This window comes from Notolepis coatsorum (genome assembly GCF_963971535.1).
Source record: "Notolepis coatsorum genome assembly, chromosome: 19".
Classification (NCBI taxonomy): Eukaryota; Metazoa; Chordata; class Actinopteri; order Aulopiformes; family Paralepididae; genus Notolepis; species Notolepis coatsorum.
This window is the reverse complement of record NC_140183.1, coordinates 28,870,469-28,894,201: the sequence shown is the minus strand read 5'-3', so window position 1 is coordinate 28,894,201 and position 23,733 is coordinate 28,870,469. Positions and strand designations below refer to the sequence as shown.

The window sequence follows — 23,733 nt, the reverse complement described above, 5'->3', positions numbered from 1 at the left end:
CATGCACATTATCTATATGAGAATTATAATGATTCAGCTATAGTTTTGTTTGTGATGAGTCATACATTCATACCTTAGTTACCTTGTTATGCTATTGTCATGACATTACATCACACTACATAAAAGCTAGGATGTCATGTATCGATATTTCCCTGTTACCAAGGATGGCATATTTATAATTCAACTCTTGCTTATTAACTTAATTTCCCCTTAAAGGAACATGCCAAGTTTTTGGGAAATTAGCTTATTTGCCATCTACCCTGGAGTTAGACAAGCAGATACATACCCTTTTCTTCTCTGTGCATGCATTAGGCTTAGGGAACAGCCGCACCGTTAGCCTAGCTTAGCATCATTCGCTGGAAGTAGGTGTGTCAGTGTAGCCTAGTTCCCAACAGTCACAAAATACACTCCAAAACGTTCCTGTAAACATGTTGTGACCTGTGTATTTATCACGTGGAGATTTTATTTTTTATTTTTTTTAAACAAAGACAGAAATACTTGTTGTTGCTCGATTTGAAAAATTTTCAAGGATGCAGGTCCTTGGACTCCTGTCAGCCTATGTGTGATGTTTCATCCAAATCACGCATAATCTCTCCCCAGGCATACTGCATACAATCAGAGGATTGATTCAGGGGTTTGTGATGCTGGTAAATGGTCGCCTGTCAGTGGCTTAGGCGGTAGAGCCGTTGTCTGGTCATTTGTAGGTTCCCCGTTTGATCCCAGCTCCTCACAACTTCATGTCAAAGTGTCCTTGAGTAAAACACTCAACCTCTAACTGCTGGTTGCCACCTGCACGGCTGCTGTCACAGTGTGTGTATGCTTCCATTAACCATCATCACAAACTTCTGAATCATTCCTCCGATTTAAAAATGTTTTTCTCACTTTTTAATATACTTTTAAGGGCAAATTCAAGGGGAAATTAAGTTGAGCAAGAGTTTAATGGCACTTCCAGCACTGGAGACCATGCAATCAAATGGATGGTTGAAATGAAAAGACATTGTTGGGAATGTACAGTATTCCCCTTTTCTTGTGAACTAAGAGGAAATGACAACGTCCATGTGCTAAATTTCAACATTCCGTGTTTCCTGTGTGACTCTTTTAAAAAAAAAATAATAGAAGACATACCACGCATGTTTTACTGGTTTGACTTTACTTTTTCTGCTATTTTCTTCTGCCACTTATAGATGGTCAATTTGAAAAGGATGTCGATTCAGTATGTCATTATTTTATCTCTAATTACAGGTAAGCAATTCTTTCCCCCTGTAATTACTGTCTATCATTCAAACAACAATGTTTTATTGGGGAGGGTGGACTAAGTAACCACTTGAGGCTATTGTCAGTTTTAGTAGTTGAGCGTTCCATTATGTTTAAATCAAGTTAGATGTCAAATAAATAAATGAACAAATAAAATAAAAACACTGTGGAAAGATGAAATCATCAGCTGAAATGTAAATCAAGGGCTGGGGTATTCCACTTAAAGTTTGTTTTTTATTCATACCCCCATAATAGCTCCAAAACGATGAAGAATGAATTCTAAAAAGCTATACACCTGGCTGCCACAGTACATTTCGCAGAGTAAATTGTACTCAAACTGAGTCCATTTGAGTCTAAGTGAGCACAATTTTACTCAGTTTGAGTAAAATGTACTCAGTTTGAGTAAAATTTACTCAGCGAAATTTACTCCATGGGTGCCTAAACCCAGAGAGTGAAAATGTAACATGTGTGGGGGGCTGCGGGCCAAAGGATTTGACAGGATAATAAAAAAAAACAGCAAGTAAATGACAATGTCTTAGGTGTTATGTCAACATTTTAGTTTGTTGTAATGATCACAATATTTAAAAACAACTCATGATATATCATAAAATGTAACCAAAAGTGACCAAATGCAAAATCAATCTCTGGAACTATTTTGAATGAAGGCTGATGAGCACTATTGGCCAAGTAGTTGCCATAACATTGTTGTTTTGGTTTAAATTAGATTTTTTACCATGTGGCTCACTTTGTTTCCTCCTGCTAGGAGCGTGCATTGCATCACTCTACCATTCAGCTTTTTTTGTTTATTGCTGCTGTCGGGTGAAATCCTTGTATCTCCAATTTTAAGTAATCATTACTTTTAGTTGAAGTGGAAGTTGACATTGTTCTCTATGTTGTCACTGAATTTCAATACCCATTGGACCTGGAAACCCATTCAAAGCCCAACGCAGAACATCATAAATAAAGGTGTATTTTGAAGGTTGTTTTTCTTCATTCCTGAAAGGTTTACCCTTGCGTAGATACAAGGATTTCACCCGACAGTGGCAATATTTACAGTATATTAATTTAAACAAGTTAATGTTTAAGTTAATACGTGTGCATGTTCTGTAGCCCAAAGACTATACAGATGTTGGAGAATTTAGGTTTATGTATGTATGTGTTGCCAGCTATGTGTGTAGCAACATAGACCCCAGAAACGGTGTGGTTAGGTGGGGGATATGATTGTGAGGATGCTTGCACCTCATGGTACCGAAGCACCTCAAAGGCGCTAAAAACAAGATTACAAACATCACAAAACAAACTGGTCAGACTACTACTTGACCTTACTCCTAGAACCCACCTCACCCCTGCCCACTTTGACTACCTAGGATGGCTTAGAGTAGACGACAGAGTACAGCAACTTGCAATGGGCCTGGTCTACAAGATACACTACACGACTAAGGTACCCATGTACATGTCAAAATACTTCCCAAAGGTCAGTGAATTCCACAACCACAACACCAGAGGGAGTTCCACAAATCATGTTCAACCCAGATTCGGCTCAAACAAGGGACTAAACACGTTTTGCAATTATGCCACAATAATGTGGAACGCCCTACCCACAACCGTGAAGGAATGTGAATCCCTACCCTCCTTCAAACCCGCTCTCAAAGAGCACCTACGGGTGGCTGCAATTAGAAACTGGCCCCTGTAAATGTCCAAATTTTTCTGGTCTGCATCCTCTTAGCAGTTGTTTTGTATTGAGCCATACTGTATTGTACCTATTCTGCAATCTGTTAATAAAGTTTACAATCAATCAATCACAACCTATTAGTAAGATGCCGACCGATAGGCGAAAGGTTGTTGGTTTGAGCCCCAGCACCGTCAGGAACATGTATTCTAGCTGTGAGCTGGCAACTGGAGGGTGGCTGTTATCACAACAACAGTGTTCACCGTCTTTGCACACTGAACCACAAAACTGCTCCAGGAGTTGTGTGACTCTGCACTCCCAACCACAAAAAAAGCCACATGTAGGTATGTATCATGGAGACACATGTGAAAAAGACATGTGAACTGATCCCCATTCTTGCCACCAAGAGGATTCCTCCTTTTTTATAATTTTTTTTAATTATCTTTTTCCTCCTTCTTTTTCCGTTTTTCTCCCATCCCAATGTTAGTCGTTATGCCAATTCCCAATCCCCTTCCTGGTCGTTGCGCACTCTACCCCCTACCGTCGGTCCGGGAGGGCGGAGACTATCACATGCTTCCTCCGACACATGTGTACCCAGCCCACCGCTTCTTTTCACCTGGCAGCGCGGACTCTCACTGGGAGAGTGTAACGTGTGGAAGGTCACACTACCTCTCTTAGATCCTTCCCTTGCTGTGCAGGCGCCCCGACCGAACTGTAGGAGTCGCTGTTTACAACGACCAGGACCCACCCTCGCCTGGTTTACCACCCTCTAACACTGTCTGCCAATTGTGTTAGTATGGATGGTTGGCCAAGCCGGAAGCACCACAGCTGGATTCGATCCCACTGTCTTTCTGGTGGTAGACAGACGCTTAGTCCGCTGCACTACCCGGCCACCTGAGGATTCCTCCTTTTAACTGGGCATGCGTCAGCCCCTTCCGTAGACCAGACCGTCTCATTTAACAACGCTCTCTTCGGCCTTCGTGGTCTACGAACACACCTTCCTTCGAAATGCTTCGAAGGGTACAACCCCTGAATTGAGACACAGCTTATTTCACTACTGCCGTTTACAAAGGCAGGGCCTGCAATTTTGTTAAAAAAACATATTCTAGGCTTATGTTTGGTTCACAGTGAATATAATTTGCAAGCTCTTTAACAAATCCCAATCTGGGGAACTGCATAGTGCACTTTTAACTTTACATTCGTTTTGTGACTACTGGTAACTAACGAGTTCCTCATGTCCAAGTGTTTTATAGCATTGGGCTGGGCGATTAATAGAGTTTCAATTGCGATTTTGGATTCCCACAATCATGAAAACAAGATAATCGAGCCCCCCCAAGACCAATAGTAGTTTCAGCTTGTGTTGAGAGGGAGGAGGGAGCCACAGTGTGTTTCTCCAGTTATTTTAAAACATCTTTGGTAACTTATAGAAGATGACAGAAAAGCAGCCTTTTGGTCAAGAATAAAAGGTAAAACCAATGCAGTCATATGATTTCTCAAATCAATCGTGTTCAATAATCGTGATTTCAATATCAATAAAAATCATTGCAGCCCTACTATACAGTAGCATCATGTGTGAAGCAGCCGATACCAGGCAAACTGAAATGGAAACGGAAACCATAGCCCTATTTCTCACTTACCAATGATGATGTTTATCAGTAGTCCTCTCTCTGCACAATCCATGCTGTTACTTATACTAGCTCCAATTAGCCACAAACCAATGCAAAGTCAATGGGGTCAAGCTCCTGTCTGTACAGGCTGACTGAAGACAACTGAAATATATTTTGTGTGCACTGTGTGGAGTAGATGTCAGTTGTCTTCAGTCAGCTTGTACAGAGGGGAGCTAGCCCGGAGCAAGTATAAGGAACAGGGAACAGCATGGATTGTGCTGAGAAAGGACTCTACAACATCATTGGTAAGAAGAAAATAGGACTATGGTTCCAAAAATCTGAATTATCCCTTTAACTCCTATAATTTCTCCAAACGTTGGACCTATCTAGTCAACACCCTCCACCTCTCCTGTTTTTAGGCTTGTTCTCAGCACAGTGGTCCATGCCAGTGTCTCCCCTGGTCAAAGGTGAAAGAGGGAGAGATGTGGTTCTACCCTGCTCCTTCACTCATCCCCAGCAACAAGACTATGCAGGGAACATCACGGTCCAATGGTTGGCGCGAGCCAAACTCGACCCACCATTCCTTTGTTGTATGGTGAATAACGGCACTCAGGGAAAAGGAGCCGGCAGTTGTGCCGATTCCACCGCACACTACTCAGTGGATGGGGACCCTCGGCGGGGCGAGCTCTCCCTCCGGATCAGGAACCTACGGCTGACGGACAACGGGACGTACTTCTGTGGGGTGCAGCTGAAAAACACTAACGATAAATTACTAAATGAAACCCATCTCTATGTCGAAGGTAACATTTATGTGTTTTTGGGGGATGGGTTGGGAGGTGATTAATAACTTAAAAACTTTGCACAAAATTTTCGCTTATACTGAGAAGTTACAGGGTGTCACTGTTGTGTGAAAACCCACATTTTATATGCCCTCTTTTGTATATGGGAAGCACAGAGAATTTTCTAGTAAACAAGTTAAATTAAATTTATCTCCTCATCTGATCCAAGAGTCCCGGCTGGATATTATATATTTCTTTGTTGCCCCCCCTTTCTTTTTAAATACATTAGTGTAGACAACATTGTAATCCAGGCAGAGTGTTACGGTCGAACAAAGTGTTAAAAATGTGGCAGCACCCCAGAACAGACAGACAGGAAGAGACAGACGCATAAATAAACCAGATTTAATCGAATAGAATACAGGGGGGGGGGGGGACTAACCTATACTAACTGGGCCTACGTGAGTGTGTGGATGCCAGCGGAGAAAATGTGAATGAGGTGTGTGTAAGACAATTTACTGCATGCATGGGTGTCTAGCGTGTAAGACGAATGTGGTGTAATATGTAGATGTGCAGGGCTGTTGTTCGTTTGCGTGTACTAACCAGTCCAGTATAGCAGAGGGGAGTGAGTCCATCCGTGAGGAGAGGGGGAGAAGTCCAGAGACACAAGTGGGTGAGAGAGCGGGTAGCGACATGGTGAGAGGGGGGGGGGAAATAACACCGGTTAGAGAAACAAAAGAACAAAACACTGGGGAAACAAAATAACGAAGCCGGGTTAGATTTCAACACGAGAGAGATATGCTAAGACTTGAATATACTTTAGGTTTGACTAACCACAAGTGATCAGTACGATCAAGCACTAGTGACGGACTGTCGGGCTTCTTATGCGGTGTCTCTGTCTCCGCGTGCGCCCAGCTGTTTCAGATTGCATCTGATTAGGCTTGACGAGAGTTGTGACAAGGTGGGAGTCGCAACACAAAGTTAGAGCAGTGCTTTTCAAACTTTTTCTGTCAGGCCCCCCTTTGGCGAACCAAACTTTTTTTTTTTTTTTATCCAGAGTAACTTGGTGATCCTTTTCTGTGTTTTATTAAATAATGATTTTCAGATTTTGAGAAATGGTATTTTCATGGAGAACAGTGCAGCTGCAACAGATAGCACTTTAGTGATAATTTTCTGTAATACAATTTTTTTTGACCACTTTGAGAAACACTGGTTTAGAGGTTGGGAGTTGGAACAAAATGACCATATCAATGCGATGTTGATAATACTGAGTGTACTTATTCTGTGTTTGTTCACCATGTTTTCCTCCCAGCGAAGGCCCAAATCCTGAGTCTCTCGTGGGAGGAAACAACCCTTAACCCTGACGGCAGTAATGGGAGTCTAGTGTGTAAGGCTGAGGGCAACCCTCCACCTGCCATTACCTGGCTGTCCTCCAACCTCCCCATAGACCAGGAGGTCCCAACTACTCAATCAGGACCCTATGAGCAAAGGAGTTCCATCCCCTATGTGATGCCTCAAGTGTACACCTGCAGGTAAGATAGTCAAGATTACTTTATGTAATTCAGCTAATGCTTTCCTTTAGGGGGCACAGCTAATACATGAATAACTAATCTGGAACACATTTACACACAAAAGGAACACACAAACAACATTTATTAACTATTAGTTTCTGCACAAAAATATAATTATTAACACATTGGATGCCAGACCCGAGATAAGTCGGGTTAACTCGCCATCGCTTGAGCGCCAAACCCGAGAAAAGTCGGGTTTTGGTCGTTATGTCTTTTATTCGCTATTTCCATTCATTATCCATAGGGGGAGCCTGATATTATCATTGGGAATGGGTCTGAGATCGCAAACGTCCAATACCGCCACCTAACGCCTTGCGGCCGGTATTGCACATCATTGGAATCTCTCTGGCTCAGCCTGTCGATCTAAAAATTCCGGTCTGGGTTTTCCTAGTCGGGCAGTAGTAACATTTATAACACATGAATTGGGGAGAATCAAGCACCGCCGATCCATGTACTTTGGTGGATTATGATGGCAACACGATGGACATCAATACTTGGAATGGCGATCAGATAATTGGAATATTCTTTTTGCAGTACATCCTAGTCAAGGTACGTGATATATGGTATCAATCTTGCGTTGATCCGAGCATGCCTTCGTTGTGATCCGAAAGTGTTATTGTAACGTTACTCCACTATGTATGTCGTTGGTGACGATCAAAGCATAGAAACCCCCCCCCCCCACCCTTTCATGCATGCATGATGAAACATAATACCGATAACATAGCATTGATTTCAGATTGATTGTTGATCCAAGCGAGGAATGGCACGGTTTCTAGTGACATACACTAAATGCTGCTTAGCGGCGTTTCCTGGGATTACACAGAATTACTCTAAAACTATACTCATATTCACCACGGTATAAAACGGGAACGTATGGATGAAAAAATTATCTGTTTTTTGCAACTTGTCCGGAAGAAACTCAATGACAATCGACTATAATATTAGATCCATAGCTATACTATTTAATAGTTTTAGCACTGCAAACACCGACATGTATCCCCATTCAGCGCTGGCACACACGGCCATATGGCCCACAGCGATCTCTGGCGCTGAATGTGTTAATAACAACAACAACAACAACAACAATAATAATAATAATATTATTAACACTTCTCTATAACTTAACTAATTCTCTGCCACGCAGTTTCCAGGATATGGCTATGCGCTGCCACGCATTAAACCAATGGAGTCAGTCACCTTGTTTGCAGGGCTATAACTATATTCTATAATAGCTATGGATGCAATACTATGGCCCATTTGACATCGAGTATCTATCGTTCAAGATGTGAAAAAGAAAAAAAAAGTTCCTTCCATACATTCCCTTTTTTTACCATGGTGAATATAAGTATGGTTTTAGAGCGGTTTAGGGTAATTCCTGGGAGGCTAGTAATAGCCCGGGACGTGTATTATACTAAATCCATTGGTATTTCGTCCCTACACACGCTACAATAAAAAAGATTCATTGTCATTCATCATCATGAATGCATGAAAAGGAGGGGGGGGGGGTTGTTTCTGATGAATTGATTGTCAATAACGGCATTTGTTAGTACAACAACATACGCTGCTCAGGGCGATGGCTATGAAAACAAGGCACAATCAAGCTGAAATTGACGTTAAATTGCTCTTACCTGTGGCCGGTGGGATTCCAAAAAGAATATTCCAATTATTTGATTTCCATCTGGTAGATCGTATGTCCATTTGGCCCACGACATAACCCACCACAGCATAATGAATCGGGGGTCCCGAAAACGATTCAATGCGATCGGGTGAAGCCCTAGGTTCAGGTTACTAGAAAAGTCCGCCCGGACCAATATAATCGACGCACAGCCCAATACACAGAGTTTCAAAGGATGTGCAATACCGACCGCATCCTACCAGGCGGCGGTATTGGACTTTTGCGATCTCAGACTCATTCCCTATGGTAACACCAAGGTCCCTGGATGAATAATGAATAAAAATATTTAAAAAAAGGAAAAACGATCAAATAACATATATATATACGTGGTTGGCGTTCAAAGGATGACGCCCAATAACGTATATAATCATTGTTGGCAGAGAAAGAGTTAAAGTCACTGTACAATAGGTGGCAGGGGTATACAGACATAGGGGACTAGGAGAAGGCAGTGGTAAAGAGGTGGGTCTCGAGGCAGGATTGGAAAATGTAGATGGACTCTGAGTCCCTTTTATACTTGATGGGGTGGGAGACTTTTCTGGTCTTTTCTACTGAAAACGTTTCTATACACCCTGGATTTGAGACACAAGCTCATATCCAGGTGAAGGTCTCATGATATGGCATTTACATACATTTTCATATCCCTGTATACACGAGTAAATGTAATAATGTGAGTATTACTTTTGGAATGGAACTTAAACAGACCCCAAAACCACCCCCCCAACAAGAGCTTATCCTGAACAACATTATGAACGATATCATGGATTCACCTCGACCGCTGCTGCAGATCATATGTGTGAACACGATAACGATAGTTTTCATTCAAATAGAATTTGCTGTGCACATTCATGACCCCTAGAGTAATAACTTTCTTGATTTTGGTGACCCCATCACCTTTCCTCCAGTGCCACCATCAGGCCAAACATGGACAATACATTTGCCATAAGGACATAAATTCCACCATATTGGAATTTCCGCTACTTTTAATTTGTTTGAAAAACACGATTCTCACTGAACTTGCTATGTGGAATCTGGGGAGTAACATCTTTAAATTTGTCATTTAGATAATTGATAGGTCAAACCATATGACTACCAGATCTAATCAAATTTAAGAAAAACACATGGTAAACAGGAAGTGATTTGTTACTTGTGAACGCACTGTCCGATTTCCAGCAAACTTGACACATAAACTTGACAATATATGTTTGCCTTACAAATCCTGTGAAGTTCTGAGTCATCTGGTCTTATGGAATATGAAAAAACAAGATAATTTAGATTAAATGATTATTGTGCCACATGCTGTGTTGCTCTCATTTTGTCTTGTGTCGTAAATGGACTGCAGCGCACTCTTCCTTCACAGCAGTGCGCTCTGCCTATTCTATCCTATTATGGTATTGTAACGTCCTCGGAGGCTGTTGTTATTTCTCACTTTGCTTTATTGCAACTTCAGTTACAGGTTTTCCGTATCAAGACGGGGTGCATCACCTCTGCTTGTAATCATTAGACCAGTGGCGTCATTTCAGTAAAAGGCAAGGTATGGCGAGGAGGGTTGAAGGGTGGATTTTTTTGTCAAATCAGTTGTGCAATAGTCACTTTTGGTGAGTTGTTTCTATAGTTCAAGTTCCAAGTTTCTTTAATAGTTGTCATACAGAAGTACAGAATACTTTCATACAAAATGCTTCTTACTGTTACGCTCCAGAGACTGTGCTAGACAAGATAGTATCAAATAACATAGTATAGCATGTAATTTAGAAGTAGAAAATGAGGTCACAGTGTTCAGTATAGACATATGTACAATGTTCGATGCAGAATAGACGTAACTGAGTTACCATATAATATACAATACTATGCAGTGTACTAATGTACAGTACTATATAGTGCAAAGCAGAAATGGGATGAGGTACAATTTAGGTACAATTTACAGTAAGGTGTACGAGTTGTAGTGCAATCCTTCATCAATAAATATAAAGTGTGGGGAGTGTGTGCTACAGTGTGTTTGTTTAAAGTGGGTGTGTGCTATAGAGTGTGTGGAGTGGGTGCTACAGTGTGTTTGTTTAAAGTGAGTGTGTGCGTGTGGATGGATGTGTGTGCTATGTGCGTTTGGTGGTTGTTGTTGTGTAGTGTTCATTGTTCGTTTAGCAGCCTGATGGCCTGGGGATAGAAGCTTCTTCTGAGTCTTTCTGTGCTCGCCTTGAGACTCCGGTATCGCTTGCCTGACCGCAGCAGTTCAAAGAGGCAGTTGTTCGGGTGACTGGAGTCTTTAATGATTCTCTTAGCCTTGCCCTTGCAACGCTTGTTGTAAATGTTCTGGAGGGTGGGGAGCCCCCCTCCAATTGTGCGTTCGGCTGAACGTGTCACTCTTTGTAGTCTGCTTCGGTCTTGTGCAGTGCTATTCCCAAACCAGGAGGTGATGTTGCCAGTCAAGATGCTCTCTATTGTACATGAGTAGAAGTTCTTAAGGATCTTCTGACTGACTTGGAACTTCCTTAGGCGCCTGAGGAAGTAGAGGCGTTGTCGTGCCTTCTTCACAACACTGTCAATGTGTGTGGTCCATGTCAAGTCCTCGGATATGTAGGCTCCGAGGTACTTAAAGCTGTTGACTCTCTCAACCGGTGCCCCGTCGATGCTGAGGGGGCTGTAGTCCTTGACCCCCGACCTCCTGAAGTCCACAATCATCTCCTTTGTTTTGCTGACGTTCAGGGAGAGGCTGTTTTCCTGGCACCATCCCACCAGGACCTTGACCTCTTCCAGGTAGGCCCTCTCGTCGTTGGCAGAGATCAGGCCCACCACCACTGTGTCGTCAGCAAATTTGATGATTGTATTGCTACTCCGCTGAGCCACACAGTCGTGTGTGTACAGGGAGTAGAGGAGGGGACTCAGAACACAGCCCTGGGGGGCCCCTATGTTGAGGGTGATGGATGAGGAGGTGCAGTTGCCTGCTCTCACCACCTGGGGTCTGCCAGTCAGGAAGTCCAAGATCCACTGGCAGAGGTCATAGTTCAAGCCCAGGTCCCTGAGCTTGGCTATGAGTATGGAGGGGACTATGGTATTGAATGCCGAGCTGTAGTCGATGAATAGCATTCTCACATAGTTCCCCTGCCTCTTGTCCAGGTGTGATGCTGCTGTGTGCAGCACATGGGCTATGGCGTCCTCCGTGGACCTGTTGGGGCGGTATGCAAATTGCAGGGGGTCCATGTTGATGGGGAGGGAGGAGCATATGTAGCCCTTTACTAGCTTCTCAAAGCACTTCATGGCTATGGAGGTGAGAGCTACAGGGCGGTAGTCGTTGAGGCAAGCAGGCTTGGATTTTTTGGGTACAGGGATAATATACAATTCAGTTATATGACATTTAGGTATGACACAGGACTACAAAAAGCATTTTTAGTATAGAAATGTGTCAACAGACTAAAGCAGGGAACCACAATATTTTGCATACGAATTATGCAGAATGTAATATCATAACTGTCTATTACTTTTCTTGCAATTGAGCCAATTTTCCTTAGGTACGGTTTTGAGGTGTGTGTTCAACAGAATGTAGTATCAAAAACACATTCACAAAAAGTATGGGTTACTGAATGCTGAACTGCACTGTTATAATCACTAAGCCAGACCTTACCTGTGTCCCTGTATCACTTGTCTCTGCTGCCCTTTGATAAAAAAACGTCCCTATGTCCATTTTCCTTTTTTTTGGGCATATTTCAGTTAGTCACCGTAAAAGTCACCTAGTAAAAGTGAGATAATTGACAATATCAAAGCATGCTAGAGCTGTACCGAATAGTTCGAAGCTTCGTTCATAATGTTGACATTCTAATTCTAAATCAACATAAAAAATTGTAAATAATTGGATGGATTAAGGGGGGGGCCCGGGGGGGGGAGCGAGCGAGAGCGTATAGGGTATTAGTTAGCAAGTATTAGACTGTGTATACCTTGTATATTACATTTATTTAAATGGTAATTTCATTGGATGTGCACTGTTAATTAATGCTTGTATATCTAATTTTATGTTGTCATGTTTATGTTTATGTGTTTGTTTAAAAAATAATTAAAAAAAAAAATATATATATAAAAATACATATATATATATATAAAAAAAAGAAAAAGATTTTTTTTTTTTTTTTTTTTACATTTTTATTTGCCAAGGTATGGCGAGTGCCATACCTTGCCATACCAAATTGACGCCCCTGCATTAGACTCATCTCCAAACTTCCCATACACCAAGAGAGCGCACCATACCTTTCCCCAGGTCAGCACCTGCCCCCTCCCCTCTACCAACCCTGGGCTCGCGCGACCAATAGCGTCGCCTGCCATCCCCAGGTTGGTAGAGTGCAGAGTGACAGCTTGGCTGACCAATCACCCAAATCCCAGGGTCGCTACAGTATTATGTTTACAATTGAGAATTTGTGCTGGGATCAAATGTCTAGTTGTAAATTACATGACATATTTACAAAGGCAGAGAGAGATGGGGGCGGGGGTTGGGGGGGGCAGATAGAGAATCCAGATGAATGCAATGGATTTTGTAATAACACTGTCTGCACCAGAATTCCTGAGAACTTCGTCCACAAACTAAATGTCAACGTAATTAGCACAAAATACAAGATACAAGATACAAGAGTTTTATTTGTCACGACATACAGGTATACAGTGAAATGCGGGGGGTCTCGCCCGCAACGATGTGCATAATACAAGTAATAATAATAAGAGTCCAACCAATAGAGCGACATAGTGCAATAAACAAGTAAACAAAGTAGGCATATCGGTATCTGTACATGAGCTATTTACAGAGCATGGTAGGACATGCTAGGTCCTGTGGCAACAATCTCAAGCTATACTATTCTTAAAGTGACCTTTCCTTCTGTAAAGTGTCCATAGTGTGAGCGTGTGCAGCATGAGTGTGTGTGTGCTCATGTTAAAGTGGCTGCTAGTGTGTGAGCGTGTACAGTGTGTGTGTTGTGTGTGTGCTCATGTGTGCTTGTGCGTGGAGAGTTCAGTGTTCAAGGCTCTGATGGCCTGGGGGAAGAAGCTGAGCCTAAGTCTCTCTGTCCTCGTTACTGGTGCTCGCAGGCGTTTGCCTGACCGCAGCAGCATGAACAGGCTGTTGTTGGGGTGGTGAGGGTCTTTCATTATCCTGCAGGCTCTGGATTGGCACCTCTTGTTGTATAGGACCTGCAGGGTTGGTAGTGCAATACCCGTGGTACGCTCGGCTGAGCGCACCACTCTCTGTAGGGCCTTCTTGTCCTGTGCCGTGCTGTTGCCATACCAGGCAGTGATGTTTCCAGTCAAGATGCTCTCTACAGCTCCGGAGTAGAAGGACTGGAGTATCTTCCCAGATACTCTGAACTTCCTTAACTGTCTCAGGTGGTAGAGGCGCTGCTTCGCCTTTTTTACGACTGAGTCTATGTGTGTTGTCCATGTCAGGTCCTCTGAGATGTGGACCCCCAGGTACTTGAAGCTGCTCACCCTGTCCACGGTAGCCCCGTTTATCCTCAGTGGTGTGTGTGTCTCCTGCTGTCTCCTCCTAAAATCCACGATCAGCTCCTTGGTTTTACCAATGTTCAGGAGCAGGCTGTTGTCCTGGCACCAGCGTTCCAGTACCTCAACCTCCTCCCGGTAGGCCTTCTCGTCGTTGTCCGAGATCAGCCCCACCACCACTGTGTCGTCCGCAAACTTCACTATGGAGTTGGAGCTGAAGTTGGCCACACAGTCGTGTGTGTATAGTGAGCACTGTAGCACTGTTATCAATGTACGAGTGCATGTTATCTCCATGGAGGAAGAGATAGAGATAAATAGAGAGATAAAGAAACGTTCCTAATTGTCAAAATAAATGTAATCCATTACTCCCCAATCTCATGTGCAGAGTAAGTAACCGTCTGGGGTGGTCAGAGAAACAGTTCCCATCTGCTAACACTACGCTGAGCAGAGGCCTGGCTGTGTGCGGGATCCTGCTCCTTCTGCTGCCGCTCTTCGTCCTCGCGGTTCTCTGCTGGAGGAAAAGAGGTACGTTGTCCGCGCCATTGCTCCTGTTAAATGTAGCACACTTTAAAACCAAGGAATTGAAGTTTTCTCCCCACGGAGCACAGGGTAGCCGCCGTGGGCTACAATCACTCACTCACTCACTCACTCACAGGTTTTTCCATAGGGGTTATCTCTTTTTTTGGGGGGGAAACCCTTGCGAGCACAGGGAGAACATGCAAACTCAACACAGAAGGGCCCGGGAGATACCCAATCGGGTGGCAACCTAGTCCCCAAGTGGGAATCGAACCCAGGACCTACTTGCTGTGAGGCGACAGTGGTAACCACTACACCACCAGTGTGTATCAGTGAGCTGGATGCAAACTGGATGAAATTACATACCTGGGTTCCATCCTAGAGGCAAATCTTTCCTTTTTTTATCCACTTTTTCTCCCTGTTTTTTTCTATTTTTCTCCCATCCCAATTTCGTATTTCCAATTCTTCCCTCCCCTGTCTTGAACGTTGCTAGACTATGCCTCCCACTGGCTGGCTGTAGTGAGGATAGAAGCCTGTCGCATCTTTTCACCGCAGCAGCTCGAACTCTCAGTGGCGAGGAGTAACGCGTGGGAGGCTCACGCTGCCCCCGATACTTCCTGTTTCCGCCGCACCGGCGTCACCCAACCGACCTGTAGGAGTCGCTGTCCACAACGTCCAATCCCCACCCACCGGCTTTCCCACCCTCTAACACTGCCAATTGTGTTAGTATAACGGCCGGCCAAGCCGGTAGCAACGCCGAGAGCTGGGCTCGATACCAGCATCTCCTGCGTTAGTGGCGAGCGCCTTGCCCACTGCGCCACTCAGCCGCCGAGGCAAATCTTTCCTGTGACAAAATGGCATCCAATGTAATAAAAAAAGTCAACCAACAAACAAGATTCTTGTACCGGATCTCCTCTCTGGTAAACAAGAATACCCTGAAGACTCTAGCAGGAGCACTCATTCAAAGGTACTACGACTATGCTTGCACCTCATGGTACCAAATCACCTCAAAGGCACTAAAAACAAGATTACAAACATCACAAAACAAACTGGTCAGACTACTGCTTGATCTTACTCCTAAAACCCACCTCACCCCTGCTCATTTTGACTACATAGGATGGCTTAGAGTAGACGACAGAGTACAGCAACTTGCAATGGGCCTAAGATACACTACACCACTAAGGTACCCATGTACATGTCAAAATACTTCCCAAAGGTCAGTGAATACCACGACCACAACACCAGAGGGAGTTCCACAAATCATGTTCAACCCAGATTCGGCACAAACAAGGGTCTAAACACGTTTCGCAATTATGCCACATCAATGTGGAACGCCCTACCCACAGCCGTAAAAAAATGTGAATCCCTACCCACCTTCAAAACCGCTCTCAAAGAGCACCTATGGGAGGCTGCAATTCGAAACTGGCCCCCATAAATGTCCAAACCCCCCCTCCCACCCCCTCCTAATGTACAGTTTCCTCCGCCTCGTATGTAATATTATCTGTTAGGATCTCTGTTTAACAGTACTGTATATTTGCATATCTTGTATGTCACAAATGTAACAGTACTGTATACCTGTGTCATGTATTGTCATAAATGTCATGATATATATCTGTATGTCCCCCGTAAATGTACAAACCCCCCCTCCCACCCCCTCCTAATGTACAGTTTCCTCCCCCTCGTATGTATATTTTTCTGTTAGGATTTACTGTTAGGATAACAGTACTATATATTTGCATATCTTGTATGTCACAAATGTAACAGTACTGTATACCTGTATGTCATGTATGTTAGAAATGTCAAGATATATCTGTATGTTGCGTATTTCATTAATGTCATTATGAATTGAAAATGGGGGACCCTGATGTAAACAAGACCTAAGTCTTTCTCTGGTCTGCATCCCCTTAACAATTGTGTGTATTGAGCCTTACTGTATTGTACCCATTCTGCAATCTGTTAATAAAGTTTTCAATCAATCAATCAAACCAGCCTCAGGCTAGTGGTCTGTATCCGCTTCCATTCGTTTGTGCTAACCTATGCTAGCTTGCAGCCAGATAGAGAGGAAATTGGAAATGGGATGGTAAGGGCATTTCCCATAATTTTGGTGTGTTCCTTTTACAGTAATAGAGCTACATTCTAAGCTTTGCCTACTACCTCCCCCCCCCCCCCCCCCCCCCCCCCCAGTCACGCCTCAGGACGACCCAGACCCATTAAAACATGTGGAAACCCAAAAGAAACAAGAAACAAACAACATTTAAGAAACACTGATGTTACAGTCTAATGATCTGATGTCTTGAGGTTTACTCGTAACATTAGATGATGGTAGTGGGGCTTGCCTTAATTGTCATTGAGAAAAAATAACGTCTCTGCTGTTCTCTCCTAAAAGGTTTGATGCACTCCAAATGCAGGTGAGGAGATGATGATGATGATGATGAAAATTATGATAATGATGATGATATTGATTATAATGAGGATGACAATGAGGATAAATAATGATGATTAATTAGTTAGTTAGTTAGTTAGTTAGTTAGTTAGTTAGTTAGTTAGTTAGTTAGTTAGTTAGTTAGTTAGTTAGTTAGTTAGTTAGTTAGTTAGTTACTCTGTTATACCACTAGCTTCAGGGAACAAACTGAAACTCTTTCATGCTTCCACAGGTGTGAGAAACAGTCTGGGGCCACGACTAATCCTGACACAGGTAAGTTGGCCCTCCAACACATACAAGCAGGCCAAGAATGTGAGGTCCAAATGTAAATAATTAATGTTGTTATTATTATTATTTTATGTATTTATTTGTAAATGCATTGTTTATTTATGTGTTGTTATTTTTTATGTTTTGGCTACTGTATATACTACATAATTTGTATGTGAAATGTCTCAATGACACCCAGAAATTGGTGGACCATGTAGTCTTTTAATTGTCAAACCTCATATTCCTCTTACCACCTCCATTCATCTGCAGCTCAGGACAAGGTTACTCACGTTTATGAAATGATGAACGATGAAATGGGTACGTGGGTGAAATTATTATGTTATTGTTTACAGTTGTAAGCCATCATCTGTCATCTGTTGTCACATGACTTTAATCTGTAATCAATGCAGAGACCGGCCAAATGTTGCGTGACTCTGACGCGCCAAGAGGTGGGAGCATTGATCCCCAGCTGGTTTACTCAACCATTGAGCTGCCCAGCTCTGCATTATGTGAGTACTCATTCACCTCTTTGTATATACAAATTATCCTTAATAGGTTATTGTAATACATATTTTACAAGATGATACACATATACAAGATGGCTTTGTGTAAAGATGATCTAAATGTACCATTTGAATGAATTAATTATAAACGTATGCCTGAGCTCTTAAAGGGAGGGTTTAGGTTCCTTTTAGATGTCTCTGCTGTTGGTTACTGACCAAGCTCCTTAGAACATTCAAGAAGATATTTTGAGAGAAAATATTTGTATCCCCAATTGAACCGGCATTGCTGTCAGATACAAACAGTTCTCAGAAATGAAAAACAACTACAAATAATACACAAACAATTCAGTAAATGTCCTAAGAAGCAGGCGTTGTTAATAATCAATAGGATACGAACACTTCTGAAAATCCTAAACATTTCCTTTAAAGTTGACCAAGCAGAAAATGGCACACAAAAAAACACTACAGGTTGTACATGAAGACATGTTGGAATACGGTTTGGGAGTGTAGTTGTATCATAACCAGTGATCAGTGTATGTAGTGTAATGTAAGTGTGTTGAAGGTCTGATCAGTGTATTCACAGTGTAAAGTAAGTGTGTTGAAGGTCTGATCAAGAGTCAAGTCAAGTCAAGTCAAGAGTTTTATTTGTCGGCATACAAGTATACAATGAAATGCGGGTGGTCTTGCCCGCAACGATGTGCAATACAGTAGTACAACATATAATAGAATCCAATAAAACAACATTGTGCAATAAACAGGTAACATAGTGGGGCATCTCGGTATTTGTACATAAGTTATTTACAGAGCATGGAGGACATGCTAGGTCCTTTGGTAGTGCAATACACTGTTCCTGTTGCTATACTATTTTTAAAGTGACCTTTCCTTTGTGGCCATAAGTGTGGGAGCGTGTGCAGCATGAGTGTGTGCTTGCTCATGTTAAAGTGGCTGCTAGTGTGCGAGCGTGTACAGTGTGCGTGTCGTGTGTGTGCTCATGTGTGCTTGTGTGTGGAGAGTTCAGTGTTCTGTGGCACTCAGTGTTCAGTGTTCAAGGCTCTGATGGCCTGGGGGAAGAAGCTGAGCCGAAGCCTCTCTGTCCTAGTAGCTGGGGTTCGCAGGCGTCTGCCTGACCTCAGCAGCTGGAACAGGCTGTTGTTGGGGTGGTGAGGGTCTTTCATTATTCTGCAGGCTCTGGATTTGCACTTCTTGTTGTATAGAACCTGCAGGGGAGGTAGTGCAATACCCGTGGTACGCTCGGCTGAGTGCACCACTCTCTGTAGGGCCTTCTTGTCCTGTGCCGTGCTGTTTCCATACCAGGCAGTGATGTTTCCAGTCAAGATGCTCTCTACAGCTCCGGAGTAGAAGGACTGGAGTATCTTCCCAGATACTCTGAACTTCCTTAGCTGTCTCAGGTGGTAGAGGCGCTGCTCTGCCTTTTTTACGACTGTGTCTATGTGTGTTGACCATGTCAGATCCTCTGAGATGTGGACCCCCAGGTACTTAAAGCTGCTCACCCTGTCCACGGTAGCCCCGTTTATCCTCAGTGGTGTGTGTGTCTCCTGCTGTCCTCTCCTATAATCCACGATCAGCTCCTTGGTTTTACCAATGTTCAGGAACAGGCTGTTGTCCTGGCACCAGCGTTCCAGTACCTCAACCTCCTCCCGGTAGGCCTTCTCGTCGTTGTCCGAGATCAGCCCCACCACCACTGTGTCGTCTGCAAACTTCACTATGGTGTTGGAGCTGAACTTGGCCACACAATCGTGTGTGTATAGTGAGTACAGCAGGGGGCTCAGAACACAGCCCTGGGGGGACCCGATGCTCAGGGTGATGGTGTTGGAGGTCTGACCCCCCACCCTGACCGTCTGGGGTCTTTCACTCAGAAAGTCCAGTACCCAGGCGCTCAGAGCGGAGCTCAGACCCAGCTCGATCAGCTTGTCCACCAGTGTATTTACAGTGTAATGTAAGTGTGTTAAAGGTCTGATCAGTGTATGTAGTGTAATGTAAGTGTGTTGAAGGTCTGATCAGTGTATTTACAGTGTAATATAAGTGTGTTAAAGGTCTGATCTGTAACATTCCCTGGGTTGTGCGCCATCCTGTGGACTAATTCAGGTGGTGCAGCTTTGTTCCCTGATGACCATTTTGTGTCCTGTTATTATTATCAATTTGTTGTCTGTGTAGCCGGTGTGATCTTGTCTGCGTTGTGTTTTTAGTCGATTCGACCCCTGTTAAGGGATCGCCCTGAGTGGGAGTTGAACCCCGGACGCCGGCGTCGCGGGCGGCATCACAGACCACTAAGCAAGAAGTGAATTCACTTCTTGCTTCCGGGTCTGGATGCCTCTGGGGAGTGAGTTTACTTGCAGTACCGCTTACCATCCACAGCCACGTCACTACTTGTACCCGTGACTGTGGATATACTGCGGTACCTCCGTTACACTCACCCCACCCAGGGCATCCGGGTCTAACGGCACCACGTGTAGCCGGTGTGATCTTGTCTGCGTTGTGTTTTAAAGTCGATTCGACCCCTGTTAAGGGATTGCCCTGAGTGGGAGTTGAACCCCGGACGCCGGCGTCGCGGGCGGCATCACAGACCACTAAGCAAGAAGTGAATTCACTTCTTGCTTCCGGGTCTGGATGCCTCTGGGGAGTGAGTTTACTTGCAGTACCGCTTACCATCCACAGCCACGTCACTACTTGTACCCGTGACTGTGGATATACTGCGGTACCTCCGTTACATCTGTGCATTTGATGTCTGCCTTGTCTGTGATGTTACACTCCCTGGTCTAATGTTTCTCCTGTCTGTGTTGGTCTTGTGATCTGGTTTAGTGTTGTTATTTTGTGTGTATTTATATTTCAGTCTAATTACCCAATTACCCTCCTGTGTCAATCAGTGTCTGTATTAATATACGCCTGTGAGTTCCCTGTCTTCTGTTGCGTCATTACTCTTGTTACCTTGTTCCTGTCGTGTTGTTCATGTGTTGTCAAGCCGTTCGCTGTTCACCTTTTTTGTAAGTAAGTTATCTGTTCCTGTCAAAGTCTCTATCGCTCCTGTCACGGAGGATAGTTTCTTTTATAGTGTTTTTGTTTTGTAGGGCAATTAGCTCGTGAGAAGGATTGCTCTACCTCTGTATTTTTGAGCTACTCTTTATGTCATTAAAGGAGCATTGCTCACTTTTCAATACTCAACACCTGCCTTCGTCTATCCTCTGCTGGTCTGCGCCTGGGTTCCTCTCTATCCACCATTTATCATGCCCCACCGTAACAGAATAACGCAACCACACCACAACCCAGCAGATAGGAGGATAGACGGAGTTGCCAACCAGTGTATTTACAGTGTAATATAAGTGTGTTGAATGTCTGATCAGTGTATAGTGTAATGTAAGTGTGTTGAAGCAGGTCTGATCAGTGTATGTAGTGTAATGTAAGTGTGTTGAGGGTCCCATCAGTGCCAACAGATGGTGTAGAGTTGGTTTTGAAATGATAAGGTAGCAGTCCCTATAAGGCATGGCATTGCTATTTTTTCATCTACTCTAATACTCTAATCTAATTGCATGGAGCTGTAATTAATACAACACAAGGATTCAATGTCCCAGGTGACATCACTGCTGAGTGCTGGCCATATTCAAACTCACCTACTCTCACTAACTGTCAAACTAAATTAATGTGTGCACAACTGAGTTTTTGGATGTGTGAGATTATATGCAAAATAAATCAGCATCGTTTTTTTGGTGAAGTGCCCCTTTTAATAGCACAAATGATAGTTCCATCAGATCCTGGTAAATATTGGCACAAATCTGTGAATAATGCTCTCAGAAATGACCTGAGGTTCCCTTGAGCAAGGCATTTACAATAGAATATTGTGGTAGAGTGGGACTGGCTGTTCTCAGGTGTGAATGTGTAGGGTTATATGAGAGGGAAGCAGAGCAGCTGGGAGAGAAAAAAGGACATAGAACTCTTCCATGGTTTAATAAAGATACAAATACATTTGTAAAAAAGAAAAAAGTTAATTCCTTTGTGTCATGAGTTCAGAGAGCTTTTGTTCTAACATGGTGTCACTAAAAATTGTCGTTATATAACTAACCTCGAATATACCACATGAAGACACCAAGATCTTGAAAAATACTATAGAAAAGATAAATGTTGCAAGATGAAAGTATTTTTTCACTTCATGGGGTTTGCAATGGAAGGAAGTAATGTGACTGTATTGCCTGATATAATGCAATGATATATTTTGTTATATTGCTGTATGTGTGTCGCTATGTTTTTAAATTTAATTCCTGGCAAACCTTTGTCATTTCAGGTGCCAACTATTCCATTTTCACCTTAAAGCAGTAAGTGATTTCATGAAAAGAGTACCCCTTTCATTCATTTAATCCTCAAAATGAAGAACCATGTCTGTTTTCAAACCTAATTATCTAGACGGTAAATTAGATGGAGTGTTGTGTTAATTCATAGTTAAATACAGTAGATGTTGAGTACTTTATTATCTAAAGGTGGTAAGTTAGAGTGTTGTATTCATTCATAGTTAAAGACAGTAGTAGGCTGAGGGGATGTATCACGCTCACAGTGAAAATGATTTGGATTGATGTTACACCTCCAAACACATGGGCTGTCCTAAACAATCCTCAATGGACTTGGGTTCCTCCTATGAGGGATTCAATTAAACTTGTACATTTCAAAGCTATGATCAGATTATCACACATCCATATCTTTCTCATGCAGGAAGAAACAGGAGGAACAGGACAGAACCATAATCCTGGATAATTACGAACTGTATTCATGCAGTGACACGAGAAAGGAGTGAGAGTTCTCTGATACATTGGACAGTCTATTAATTCCACCAGGTGGAGCCAGAGATAACGTGAAACACATTTGAAATAGCATTAATTCCCAATGTGTCCATCATGAGAAGTTTTTCTATAGCTGTAAAGAACATAGCATTTATTTTTTTTAAAGGAAGAGTTCAGATTTATTTTCCAACCCTGGCCCTTTTTCCTATTTCCCAATGATGTGGATTGGTAGAATCCATTCTCAGCACAATCCGAGCTGTTCCTTGTACTTGCTTTGACTAGTTGACCAATGCAAAGTCAATGGGGTTGAGCTCCTGTCTGTACAAGCTGACTGAGGCTCACTGAAATCTATTCCACAGTGCACAAAAAGTAGAATGATCCCGTCAAAAAGGACTTTCACCGAAACTGAACCTGTGCCTACCTCCAAAAAACCCTGCCACAAATGATATTCCTGTTGTGTGTTTGACTCAAGCAAACCACTGTGGTGTACAGGAAACTTTTCTTTGTGGTTCTTTGACCTGACCTCCTTTACCAAAGTCACATCACAGTCACACAATGAGATGCATCGTATCAGCATAGGCTATTTGAGGGGTAGGAAATTAACTATTTCTATAGTCCCCCTTCACCCATGTGTACAGATTCTGGATGGAGCATCGACCTCTTTATTTAATAGTTTACGAGTTGATATCTGCTGAATCTTACCTCAGTCATCTGTGAGCTTAAAGGACTCTATGTTGTCCCCCATCTCCTACTGTTGTACCAGAGCATTATTCAGCCTGTTCCACCTGTTTCTTTAACATCTGTTACTAACCAGGCCAAACTCACACACATAACCAACACCGCCACCAGGATAATCAGACCTAAACAATATGGCCATTGCATGCATTGTGACCTCAATAGAACAGGACATCACACACCCACTCAATCACTACTGTACCCTACTGGCCTCTGGGTGTAGGTACAGAACATTGGGGTACAGAAGAGCTCGCTTTGGGAAAAGCCTGATCCCCGCAGCCATAGCCGCCTTAAACAAAAGGCCTCACTGAACAGGTCTGAGTGGATACTGCTGTCTGTCATTGTATGTCGTTACTGTATGCTGTTGTATGTACTATTTGATGCTGATGTTGTATGTACTGTTGTCTGAGTACAGTAATTTCCCCCAGGGGACAATAAAGTCTAAATCTAATTACCTTAACTTGTTTTCTTCTATTCTCTTTTAATGC

General features: G+C 43.1%; 1 protein-coding gene across 1 annotated transcript; it reads left to right on the top strand.

The window, feature by feature from the left end:
- Window positions 1–4,972: 4,972 nt before the first annotated feature.
- siglec15l (sialic acid binding Ig-like lectin 15, like) lies at window positions 4,973–22,055 on the top strand (the record flags this gene model as incomplete). Its single annotated transcript, XM_084336590.1, has 6 exons — window positions 4,973–5,330; window positions 6,619–6,838; window positions 14,404–14,543; window positions 16,921–16,942; window positions 17,189–17,229; window positions 22,021–22,055. 6 exons carry the CDS (start codon window positions 4,973–4,975, stop codon window positions 22,053–22,055), a joined length of 816 nt encoding a protein of 271 aa, XP_084192716.1.
- Window positions 22,056–23,733: the final 1,678 nt, after the last annotated feature.